Source organism: Condylura cristata, unplaced genomic scaffold (assembly GCF_000260355.1).
Source record: "Condylura cristata isolate star-nosed mole 26May11 unplaced genomic scaffold, ConCri1.0 scaffold00005, whole genome shotgun sequence".
NCBI classification, from domain to species: Eukaryota; Metazoa; Chordata; class Mammalia; order Eulipotyphla; family Talpidae; genus Condylura; species Condylura cristata.
This window is the reverse complement of record NW_004567106.1, coordinates 7,900,351-7,913,117: the sequence shown is the minus strand read 5'-3', so window position 1 is coordinate 7,913,117 and position 12,767 is coordinate 7,900,351. Positions and strand designations below refer to the sequence as shown.

At 43.9% G+C, this 12,767-nt stretch overlaps 1 protein-coding gene across 1 annotated transcript; it reads right to left on the bottom strand.

Moving 5' to 3' along the window:
* Positions 1-5,140: 5,140 nt before the first annotated feature.
* On the bottom strand, positions 5,141-9,373 carry FZD1 (frizzled class receptor 1). Its single transcript, XM_004676673.2, has one exon. The coding sequence runs from the start codon at positions 8,936-8,938 to the stop codon at positions 6,992-6,994; it is 1,947 nt and encodes a 648-aa protein (XP_004676730.1). The 5' UTR covers positions 8,939-9,373; the 3' UTR covers positions 5,141-6,991.
* Positions 9,374-12,767: the final 3,394 nt, after the last annotated feature.

Genomic DNA, 12,767 nt, shown 5'->3' with positions numbered 1-12,767 from the left:
CTTGGAAGGCAAAACTGTCCCTCTGTTAAGAATCATAATTCTAGAGCTTAATACTGTCTAGGTACCTCCTGAAAGAATTATATTTATCTGCACAGCTTTATTATTTATTTACATTAATTTAATTTAATTTACAAATAGCAAAAAAAAGGTTTGATTTCAACAACACCTTTAAAGGCTTATGTACATTTATTTACAAGATAGGTAACAGGCATGAGTGACCCAGAAGGACGAATTCACTAAAAAAAAGCTGGATCAATTCCGATTGAAGAGTTTTGTATATGAACCTCATGGATTGCATGAGCCACACACTGCATTCTGTAATTCCCAATAATCAGTGAAGGGTTTCACGTTTATCTACTTTTTTCTTCCTGTAGATATTTTTCATTTTGGGAAAACTATGGATGCTAAACCTACTGAGCACTGAGAAAAAGATGGTAATTAAATCATGTTGACATATAGCCATTTGGGGTAATCCCTGCTTGAATTTGTAATCTCCTTCCAAGGAATTGCATTATCATCCATGAAAATAACATACAGAAAAGAAAAACCATATAATTCTTCACAACCTGTTATACCTTAACATCAATTTAAAAATGTTGATGTAGTTCAAGGGGGTACTTTTGAGAGACTTTTATAAAAATAGCTACTAAGGGCCCTCCCTGGTGGCGCAGCGGGTTGGAGCACAGCACTGAGAAGCTTAAGCCACTTCCACATGAGTTCGATCCCGCCGGCCCCGGAGGTGACCACAGGCGCGGCAGACCTCTCCTGGCCCGCCCGCTGCTCCCATCAGCAGTGTACTTTGTCAATCTGCCTGTTCTGCTTCCCGCTCTGTCTCTGGTGAATCCTCTCACTCTCCGCATCTCTGACCTGTACCCCAGTTCTATATGAATAAATAAATAAATCTTTAAAAAAAATAGCTACTAAACCTGATTTCATGAATAATATGAATATAGAGCTATATAGACGAGGTAGAATCCTGTATCTCTGCCCTATTTCTTCAGGAGGCAGAGGCTAAAGGCTGAGTGACCACAGCTATCACGTGGTATGTTCCATTCTACCTTCACATTTCACTTGACTTTTGTTTGATTGGTACTCAAAGCAAAGATCAATTACAAAGGGCTGTTCATTGACTTTACATCTGGTAATGAAAAAGGCTAATACTAGGCCAGTCGCCAACAGAGAAGACTTTACTCTATCTTAAGCTCACAGTTCAATCCATGCAATAGGGTGACCCACTATTCCAGTTTGCCCAGGCCTTTCGTATTTTTACCATAAAAAGTCCCATTGTGCCAAGAAAGATCTCAATCCCTGGCAAAACTAAACAATCTGAGTTATGAAATTTTTTTGCAGCTAACTTTAAAAAAAATGCTTTGCATGAATTGGAGCTATAAGGTTAAGAATAGTCTCTACATCTATCTTTAAAGAAAAAAAGTCCTTCTAACAGTCAAGTAGCACTTAGCATTTGGTACATGCATTAACTAGCCTGTATGTCATCCAGGTATTTGCTGCTATGATTGTGAAGATGAGCATTTCCAAGGGCAACAGAACAGTCTGGCCCAAAGTGCTTCATTCAAGCAAGGACATATGGCCAACATGAAAAGAAATAAAGGCCAGACTCTGTCGATGGGGGAATCCTGCAGTTATTCTCCTGAAAATTTAATTCAAACAGGTATTGAGATCTGAAACATGGAGATATCCACAAATTAGAGGATACTTGGTTTCTAAAAAAAAGAAGGAAAAGAAATCCAGGCCACAGACTATCTCAAAGCAGCAATAATGGTTCCTTTCATATTAATCATCATATTGCTATGAACTATTTTGGAAGTCTATCCTGTGAAAGAAGCTATAAAGGAATTTTCCTTTGTAGGAAAATTTTAAAACTTAAAAATTATTGTCTTCAAGAAAGTCAATTTTGGGCCCTCCCCGGTGACACAACTGGTTAAAGCTCAGCACTGTGAAGCCGTCCACAGCCATTTGCAGCATGAGTTCTATCTCCAACCAGGGAGGTGACCCACATGGCATAGCAGACCTCTCCTGGCCGCCTGCTGCTCCCCTCAGCAGTATATTTTAGTTCATTTGCCTATTCTCCCCACTCTGTCTTTGATGTATCCTCTCACCCACAATACCTCTGACCTGTACCTCAGTTCTTATATGCATAAATAAATAAATATTTTTTTAAAAAGTCAGTTTTATTTTAAAAGTGTCTATAAAATATGCAAATCTGTGCTATTCTAATATTTTGCTTTTAGAATTATTGGACAGCTACACATTTCAACTTGTGTACTAATGATTCTTTTAGAAACTGCAGTGTTAGTGAATTATGTCTTTCAAAAAATATACCTCTCCAGAACATTACAATATAAAAATAAGAGGGTTTGTTTAGAGAATCACTATAGGAAAATGGTACCTTATTTTTTTTTTAAAGAAATTTAAGAATTTGATTTACTTAAAAAACTGATGATGACTCTCAGAAGATTTTGTGTTCATTGTAGTATGTGCTTATAGATTCTACTTGAAATTACCCACTACATGAGAAAGATTTCTGTGAGAAGTCCTTTTATTTGATCTGTTATTGGAATCCCAAAGCAACTTATAAACAAACATCCCCAAAGGAAGCTTTATTATATTTAAATGGGAAATGATTCTGCAATGGAGTAGACACATTTGTCACTATAGATGGCTGTCTTTTAAATCAGAAAGGTCCAAGCAATCTGCTTTGTCATTCTGTAATGGTTTAACACATCCATTGGGAAGGGATATCAACAAAGTAAACAAATGTTTAAGCCCAAAAAGTTAAAGGGAAATCTGAGTCATGTACTGTTTTTGTAATTCTACATTTTACGCAGTGCAAAATATAGATATAAATCTCAGAGATCACCAAAATAAACTTTACTTGACTGGGATTTCCATTATAAAGGCCTTTCAGTAAGTCTTGCATTTAAGGCAATGTTGCAATTCCTTTGTGGTAATGTAACCAGAGGTTTGACATATATGGGCCACACCTTATTTTGACTGCTACAGGTTAATACTGAAATACTTTGACCTAGTATATTAAGTGAAGCATTCACTATAATGTCACTAGTGTCCACCTCAAGACATATGTAATGACTGCATTTTGATTATTAACTCTCAGGCGTTAGTTATGCTGAATATTATAATTAAATGTATCAGAGATACCAACATGATACCGCTGGTTTCAGTTAATTGCAATGTACATTACATACAATGTGGCTCATAAGGAGGGAAGAGCTGGGTGAGAAGCCCTACCTAAGTGTCACTGAAGTTGAACACAAACACACACACAGAAAATTATGGCATCTTAAAATAAGTACATGTGCCAAGATTGGAATGTACTATCACCTGAAGTCACCCAAACCAAGAGTGGTTTGTGTTATAGGCAATTTTTTTTTCCTTAACTGGCCACCAACACTTCACTGTGGTCTCCGTTGCTAGTTAAATACTGGACTTTGGGAATGATGCATCTATCTAGGAAGGCTTCAGTGCTCCATGGAGACAAAAGGACCCGAACTGTGCTGAAGCTGACAAGTGACGGCCCCTGACAAATTGAAAAATCCGGTCCAGCTGCTTTGCATATGTTTAACACCGGCTGGCTTTGAGATTAAAAATATGACTTTCAGTCTCCAAAAAGTTTAAGTGAAAAATGGCTTTTTTTGTTTGTCTTTTCAAAAGAGCATCAGAAATCTGTCATATAATGTATACATTCACTATAAAACCTGAATCAGGCACTCTTTGGGGGCAAGGGGGAATTGACCACAATTGATATCTGGCTTAAAAAAATAAAATAGGAAACCAAAGCATGTGAAAATAGGGTTTGTCATATAAACAGCATGTTAATGGGACCATAGCTTTATGGTTTTCCAGGCAAGTCTTATTTTGCCTCTAGGATTGAAAGAAACAAAAGAATTCACTGATTGTCTATATGATACATAATTTAAAATAAATTGTTTTTTAAAAACAAAGTCTGGTGGTGACTTAAAAATGTCTTCTAAAGCTATTTATGCAAACATAAAACCTTTCTGCATCAAATTTAAGGACACCCACAGTAAGAATGCTTTATATTTATTTCTTGGATGGAAACAATCTTAAATTTTTTTCCAGAAATTCTGATTGAATTACTTAGTGAGGAAACATGTTTTAATTTGGCCTAAGAATTGTTATTTTTGTGTGTGTGTGTAGCTACACAAAATATATCTACTATAAATATGGCTACTATGTCAATATAACAAAGAAAAATAATATAGTCATTTAAAATTGAATGCTATATTTGCAGATTTTATTTTTCTAAGGTTTTTTGCTTTTCAGAGATACTTGAGGTTTCCTATCTGGCATTTTTCATTTCTTATAACCTCTTTTCCATGAAATGTACAAGCAAATGGCATCATTTTTATAAAATTAGTGTAGGTGTATCCTTATGTGTATATGTATATAGAGATGTAATATAGATATTTATTCATACATCTATATGCACAATATAAAAATAGAATTTTTCTATACAAATGTTTTTATATAAAAGTATGAATTTTTCTATACAAATATAAACTCTGATTTAATGTAGAACAATAAGGTAATTCCCATGGAAAAGGTTTCTTGTACAATATGAAAATAGGATCTTTAGATGCAAATAAGAAAACAGCCTTATACAACTCATGTTGTTTAAAGTGCTATCCACATCTTCAGTTAACCATTTACTGATTGCCTATTTATGGTTTGAGAATATCCAAGATTATGGAAAAGATACTACACCTCACAAAAATTGTGGTGGTGATGGCTGAAGATTTTTAAAAACTTCCATATTATAAAATGCTTATTCCTTGAAAGAAAAACATCTTTATTATAATTGGAGTTCTTTTTAATAAGGCTCTCTGAGTAAAGAAATAATTTACAAATTTCTGTTACATTGTTACTGTCATGAAAGCAGCTCTTTTCTTGGACTTCATGTCAATCACAAGAATGCATGTAGGATAATTCTCTGCAAGGAATGCTCTGAAGGCTTAAGGATAGATTTTTTTCATTGAATTTCTGAATTTTTATACTGTGGGATTGGCTGTGAGACACTAGAGAGTCTAAAGACAGTTCAGACAGTTTCCGCTCTATTATTTTCAGGCACAAAAAAACATAATTTTGTACAAAACTTTGATTTTTTATTTGCGAAATTAAAAATATGGTAATATATATATATAAATTTCTATTCCTCTATAAATATAGATGATTTTGTGACAGTGAACAGAAGAAATGCATACCAAATTCAAAGACCATTGTCATTTTAGGGTGTGACAGACATTTATAAATTTAGGTCCTAAGTACCGGTATTTTGGTAAACTCTTAAAAGTTTAAAATAATACAATCAGGAGGATTGCTTTTCTCCTTTTTTTTTTCACAGAGAACTAAAGTGAGTATTTTAAATGGCTTCAAAAGATTTACATTTGACACGTTTCTGTAAATCCAAAAAGGATTTAATGCAGTGGACCTGCACACATTTTCCCTTTAACATGCAAGTCTGTATTTTGTTTATTTCAGGACTTAATCCCATCAAATATTCCACCCCCTTAACCTCCTGGAATCTTACCAGGTTATTATTAGTGATGTGAATTGTTCCTCCCTCAGAATGTGTTGCTCAATAATAATCATGATATATTCAAAGTGTACAACTTTTACCTCTTAAGACTTTCTGATATATGTTTGTTATTACTTGATTAAAAATAAGAAAGTAGCACTTCATTTTGAGTAAGTCCATTACACTGAAATCTTCAAGTTTTCATATTTAGTTTATGCTCTGCTGTCCTATAAAGGAACGCAAACATCAATCCTTTCACAAACCTTTCTAGGTTGCCTCAGCATTTCCGTGTTACAGAATGGTAAACCTAAAGGCAGGCGCCTCAGTGCTAGAGGCAGATTGCCAGGTATCAGTATGCAATTAGAATGAACATATTATAACCCCATCTTCGGTCTCTCCCAACCCACACAAAGCTGCATGCTTCTTCCCAAATCTCAGTAACCACATCTTTCCATGACGCTGGCCAAACCCAAAGCAGGTTTTAGACACTAGAGAATGAAATGAGCTCATTCACCAAAAATTGAACTTAAAAGTTTGGCATCGATTATCCCACCCACCCTCTAACCAGCTTAGGTGGGAGGAGGGAGTGGCTGGGCATCGTAGGGGAGGAAAGCTGGGGCTGTTATCGCCCACGCCCCTGCGCCTCTTTGAAGTTGGGGGAGAGGTTCCCCACGGTGAACTATTCTGAACTATTCAGTTTCGGGAAGCCAAAGCGACAACGCGCCTTCCCCGGACAAAGGCAGAATTGGAATGGGTGAAGATTCACTCCTGAATCTGGAAGCTTTGTGGAGTTTGGTACCTTAAAAGCCAGGACCCCAAGCAAGGAAGGGGAGGGAGAGGGCATAAAGAGGAGTCGGGAGGAGACAGGCTGCACTGTCTCAGAAGCACCCCACCCGCGGCGGGGGAGCAACATACCGGAAGGGGCGCACCCAGCTGTTGCGCTCTGGTTTTATCGCTGCAGTTCTCCAAAAAGGGCAAGAAGTAAAAGCCTCAGATGGATAAACTGCCCTCATCATTAAAACTTAAAAAATAAGTAAAGTAAAAGACAAAACTCGTGATCAGTCATTTAAATACAAATATACTTACAAAAATCTTACACAGGCTATTTACAATAATAAAAGCATACAGCCCTGGTACAGGAGTGTAAGAGTTAGTTAGAGGTCTGCTCTCGCCCTCTCCCCCACCCCCACCTCTGCCAGTTGGTCCCTCTGGTTTCCTTTGCCCCCAGGGATGGAAGCTCTGGCAGGAGCTGTGTTGTTAAACTGGGCCTCCGAAACTGAGTGTCTAGTGAGGGAGCCTGGAGTAGCCAGACTTGTTATGGATTCCATAGGGGTAGCTTCTGTGGTGGTGGGGGGTGGGGGGGCGAGGGGTGTCTGGTCACGGCTGAGGGTTGGGAATGGGCTGAGACCCAGGGACTCAGACGGTGGTCTCCCCCTGTTTGCTGTTGGTGAGCCTGGTGTAGAACTTCCTCCAGGAGTTAAGGGTCTTGCCGGACCAGATCCAGAAGCCTGACGTGATACCCACAATCAGCGTCATAAGGTACTTGATCATGAAGACTGTGAAATCGGGACTCATGGGCGGGTGAGGTGGGGTGCCTCCACCGGCCTGGAGGTGGGGACAGGGGATGGCATAGCTCTTGCAGCTCTGGGCCACCCAGCTGCGCTCCCACTGGTCCCGGAAGGCCTGCTCATAGAAGTAGCAGGCGATGACGATGGTGGCTGGCACCGTGTAAAGCACGCTGAAGACACCAATACGCACCATGAGCTTCTCTAGCTTCTCGGTCTTGGTGCCATCGTGCTTCATAATAGTGCGAATGCGGAAGAGGGACACAAAGCCGGCCAGCAAGAAAGATGTTCCGATGAACAGGTACACGAAGAGGGGAGCCAGCACGAAGCCGCGCAGGGCGTCCACGTTGTTGAGCCCCACGAAGCACACCCCGCTCAGCACGTCTCCGTCCACCTGGCCCAGGGCCAGGATGGTGATGGTCTTGATGGCCGGCACGGCCCAGGCGGCCAGGTGGAAATACTGAGAGTTAGCCTCAATGGCTTCGTGACCCCACTTCATGCCGGCCGCCAGGAACCAGGTGAGCGACAGGATCACCCACCAGATGGAGCTGGCCATGCTGAAGAAGTAGAGCATCATGAAGAGGATGGTACACCCCTCCTTCTTGGTGCCCTGAGCCACTGTGCGCGCCCCGTCCTCGGAGAACTTGTCATTACACACCACTCGGTCCTCCAGCAGGAAGCCTGCGATGTAGGCCACGGCCACCGCGGTGTAGCAGCCGGACAGGAAGATGATGGGCCGCTCCGGATAGCTGAAGCGCCGCATGTCCACCAGGTAGGTGAGCACGGTGAAGAGCGTGGAGGCGCAGCACAGCACTGACCAGATGCCGATCCAAGTGCGCGAGAAGCGCAGTTCCTCCGGCCCGAAGTACATGAGCCCGTACACCTTGGTCGGCTCACAGGGCGCCCCGCAGTCCTTTTCCCCCAGGAAGTGGTAGTTGAGGTAAGAGGGCACCTTGAGGGCGCGCGGGCAAGAGAACTTGCCGCGCTCAGGCCCGCCAACGCCCCCCGAGCCGCCGCCGCCGCGGGATCCCCCGCCGCCGTGCTGGGGGTTGCTGGTCCAGAATTCCGGCAGCAGCGAGGGCGTCGGGGTGCCCTTGTCCGAAGTGTTCTGGCCCACGCACAGCTCGCCGGCGCCGTGCACCGGGAACTTCTCGCACTTGAGCGTGTCGGGCCACTGGAAGCCGAACTTGTTCATGAGCGCCTCGCAGCCCTGGCGCGCGCGCTCGCACAGGGAGCGGCAGGGCGGCAGCGCCTGCTCCAGCACGGTGCACACGGGCGCGTACATGGAGCACAAGAAGAACTTGAGCTCGGCAGAACACTGCACTTTCACCAGCGGGTAGAACTGGTGAACCTCAAGGCCCGCGTCCTCCTGATTCGTGTGGCCCAGCAGGTTGGGCATGATGGTCTGGTTGTAGGCGATGTCCGTGCACAGCGGGATGGAGATGGGCTGGCAGTAGCCGTGGTCCGGAATGGAGATGCCCCGCTCGCCGTTGTACTGCTGCCCGCTCTGTTGCTGCTGCGGCGGCGGCGGCGGTGGCGGGGGTTGCTGCCCGGGTCCCGGCCCCTGGCCCGCCGCCTGCGCCCGGACCCCCAGCAGCAGCGGAGCCTCCAGCAGCCAAAGCAGCAGCAGCAGCCAGCGCGCCAAGCGCCCGGGGTCAGTCGGGGGGCGGCGGCGGCGACTGCCAGCCTCCCCGGCCCCCTCCGCCACCAGCCCAGCCAGGAGCGCCCCGACACAAAGTTCCCAGCTCGCGCCGCAGCCGACGGCCCGGGACTTCTTAGGCGCCTCCACCTCAGCCATACTTTCTCGGTTCCTTTCTCGGCGCCGCTCGGCGGGGGCAGGCGGTGGCGCGGCCGGGGGCGGCTTCCCGGGCGGCCAGGGAGGTCTCCTCCGCGCCGGGGTCCTCCGTCGAGCCGCAGCCGCTCTCGGCCCGCTCCCCGGGCTCCCGCTCCGCGTCCCGCAGCCGCCGCCGCCGCGGAAACTTGCGATTCATGAAGCGCTGGCGGCGGGGAGAACCGGGGCGGCTCGGGCACGCCGGGCTCGCGTCTCCCCTTCCTGGCCCTCGGCTCGTCGGCTCCCGACCCGAGGCGCCGCGCTAGTGGCCACGGCCGGGCAGGGCGCGCAACTCTCGGCAGACCAGCGGCCTCGGCTCCCCCCTACGCCTCCGCCTCCTTCTCCGCCGCCGCCGCCTGACCATTTGTGTCAATCCCTCAACTCGCTAGCTCTTCTCTCCCTCGCGCGCCCTCGGACCGGTTTCCAGGCGCCCCGCAGTCTGTCTTTCACCAGGAGGGAGGAGCCTTGAAACCGACGCAGAACTGAAGGCTCAGGGACCGTCGCCCAATCGTGGCACCGGCTTCCCGGCGCAAAGGGCGCCCGCCGCCGGCTTCCCGGAGAGAAAGTGGGCAACCCGCGGGAGGAGGCGGCGGCGGGAGGAGGAGGAGGAAGTCGTGGTGGTGGCTGGGGCACCGCTCAGGCACAAAGAGTGGGTTTGCTGCGAAGCGGGACGGTCTTGGTTGCTTTTGCTTTTGCGGAAGAAAGGGCGAGGGCAAGTAGAATAGTCCCATATGCTGCTGGAGATAATGAATAGGAGTCGGTGGACCGCGGGACTTGAGTTTTCTCTTCTTTTATCCATTTTCATGTTTAAGAATCCTGCTTTTAAACGTTGTTGCAAACTGGAGACCAAGCGCTGCGATTACAGATGCCTTTGCCTTAAAAGCGCAGTTTCTTTTAATTGTGTGTTTGTCGACGTTTGGTTTAAACTATTACCCTAACAGATCTCAGAACTCTCAGGCTGGGTTTGGCAGACTTTGGACGCGCCATTTCCCCCAAGGAGAATGCACAGGATCACTGTCAAACGAAGAAAAACAACAAAACAAACACAAACACTGATGGAATTTTAAAAAGTAAAGGCATCGTCCGCTAATATTTTTCTTCTTGCAGTATAACCTACTTTTATTCTCTTTAATCAAGTTAGTAACAGAAGCAAAGAGAAAGCATCTAGTAAATGCTTAGGAACAACTTGAGAACCCAACACCACTGGCTTCCCACCCAGAGGTGGCTCTAGGGACAGAGTGTGCTGAGATTTGGGGGGAGCTACTAGGACCCCTCCAAAGCCCCTGGGAAACTCTGGGAAGACTTAGATCTGGGCCATTAGGTTTCAGGGAACAGGGTGAAGCAGAGTCTTCCACTAGTACAGGATGGGGGTGCCACGTTAAAAACATATGAAGTCTGAAAGCAAAAAGCAAACTGCACAATCCCTTCCTAATTCCAAACAACACTCCATCTCGCGGACTTGTATTCTTGTAGTTACCAGGGTATGATTTTGAAAACTCATGGTTTAATTGCATGACTCAATTTTATCAATAAAGTGCCTTTGAATTATTACTTATATATCTATTTTGTATAGAATTTGTTGACTAATAACCAGACTGTATTGTGATTCTTTTCTACAGTTATTTTCTATAATTCATTTATTCACTCAATTGTTGTATATGGCTTACAAAGCACCTACTATGCTTTGTTATGCTACTATGTTATAGTGGAGTACGAAGATGAACCAGACCCTCTGTTCTGGCAACTGGACCCTCTATTTCCTGTGCCCTGCATGGTACAGTGGGGCACAGACATCATGTCTGTTGTCTTATGCCTGTAGCAAAGCTGAAGGAGCGCAAGGAAAGCCACCGACTCAGGTGGAGGAATGTGTGGGAAGGACTAATGATAGGAGCTCTGACGTCTAATTTTGCTCAAGTGGGGAAAGATATGGTTGAGATTTTATGAGGGATGCAGGAAAAAAGGTTCTAGTCCAGACTGAAAAGTTTGGAAAGAATTTACAGACAATAGGGAACTACTGAAGGTCACTTTTGCCTATTTGAGCAGAGGTGGCTTCAGGGTGACTGAATGGGAATCTGAGACCTACTGTCACTTTTGCCTATTTGAGCAGAGGTGGCTTCAGGGTGACTGAATGGGAATCTGAGACCTACTGTCTCTGGAAAACTTGTGCATTAATCTAGACATCAAGGTGATCACTTAAGAGGATGTTACTTGAACTTCATATTTATAGGGTGTCTCATTTACCTGTTAAAATAAAGTATCTCTTTTCTCTGATATGTGTTATTCAAATATTCATGGGTGCAGTAAGTTCATAAAAATATGTATTTGTTTTAAAGTGCTTCTGGGTTCTTTTTTATTTATTAAAAAAAAAGCAATAGTACTAAATGTGCAGTAAGTATTATATGTGCCCACATGTGTATGTGTGTGAGTGTGGTGCATGTTATCAGTGATACATGAAATATATGATATTTAAAAGGAAGTTAGGAAGTGAAGTACTCTCTCAGGTCCTTAACTGTTCATTTTGCCTCCAGCATCCCGCTTCACAATTTCCTAGGGACAGTTTTTCCACTCTGATGCTCATTCTCTGCTGACATTATCCCATTCTTAGAAATTTGAACGAACCATCTCACTTCTGTTACTCCTCTCTTGTTAAGACTTGCTTATCTTCTGTTCCCTCTTCTTAAGGTCATTGTAGGTGACCAAGTTAAATGAAAAGTAAATTTATTCAAAAGTATTTATTATCAAGAAGCATCACATGTATGAAAGATCTGCCAGTATCATTCCAAACCTTGACCCACAGGGGATCTCGGCACAGAGAATAGGGCAGAGGGCTCAGTTCCGCTTCTCTAAATAGGTCATTTTCCTGCTTCAAAAGTTGTTCTGTTGAAATTGTTGAGCCTGTTTTCTCTCCCCCAGGAAAGTGAAGTTTACTAGGGAGGAGGCTCAGAAGTATGATCAGAATTAAAAGAAAGTCATTCTTTCCAGATCGTGAAGCAGGAAGGAACCAAAGACATCAACTAGCAACTAGTTAATTTTCTCCAGTTTACAATTAAGAATACAAGGTCCAGAAATATTAAAGGATACACTGCAGGTTAAATAGTCTTGCTTTGTCTGAATTTCATCAGATGTTGATATTAACCCTATGTTCTTTCTAGTAATTACCATTCTTTTCATCTTAAAAAACAAAACAAAACTATGTCCTGGTCAATAGTGCAAGAACTATTGAAGTTCTCCTTAAGTAAGCTATATAAAAAAGACTTTGTAAGAAAAAGTTATTTCCCGAGAGATGTCTTCAAAAAAAAACCAAACACCTGGATTATTTATTTATTTTTATGCCAACACAGTATTTCATTTATCAAGTCAAAATGTGATACAAAGGAAGCTATTAAAAGTTAGGAACAGTTCAGAGTTGTAACCAATAGCAGCTGGTGTTGTTAGAAGGCTTTTTGAGGAGGTAACCAGGGCAACTCTGTGGATAACAAAATATTAGAAGAGAAATATAAGCAATATATTTTCATTTTAGCTTATAATATATTTTCTCAGGAAGCAGAAAGGTTTACAACTCACAGATAAATATTGCTAAATAGCACCATCCCTGGTGGTGCAACGGGATAGGAGGTAGCACTGCAAGCTATCTGCAGCCTCTTCAGCACCAGTTCCATCCCTGGCTAGGGAGGTGACTGGCCCGCTGCTCCCCTCAGCAATGTACTTTTGTCAGTCTGCCTGTTCTGCTCCCCACTCTGTCTCTGGTGAAACCTCTCACTGCCCCTGTACCTCTGGCCTATGTGCATAGATAAAT

Excerpts from the sequence above, each read along its gene's own strand:
- FZD1 (XM_004676673.2), bottom strand. The coding sequence starts at position 8,938 with ATGGCTGAGGTGGAGGCGCCTAAGAAGTCCCGGGCCGTCGGCTGCGGC.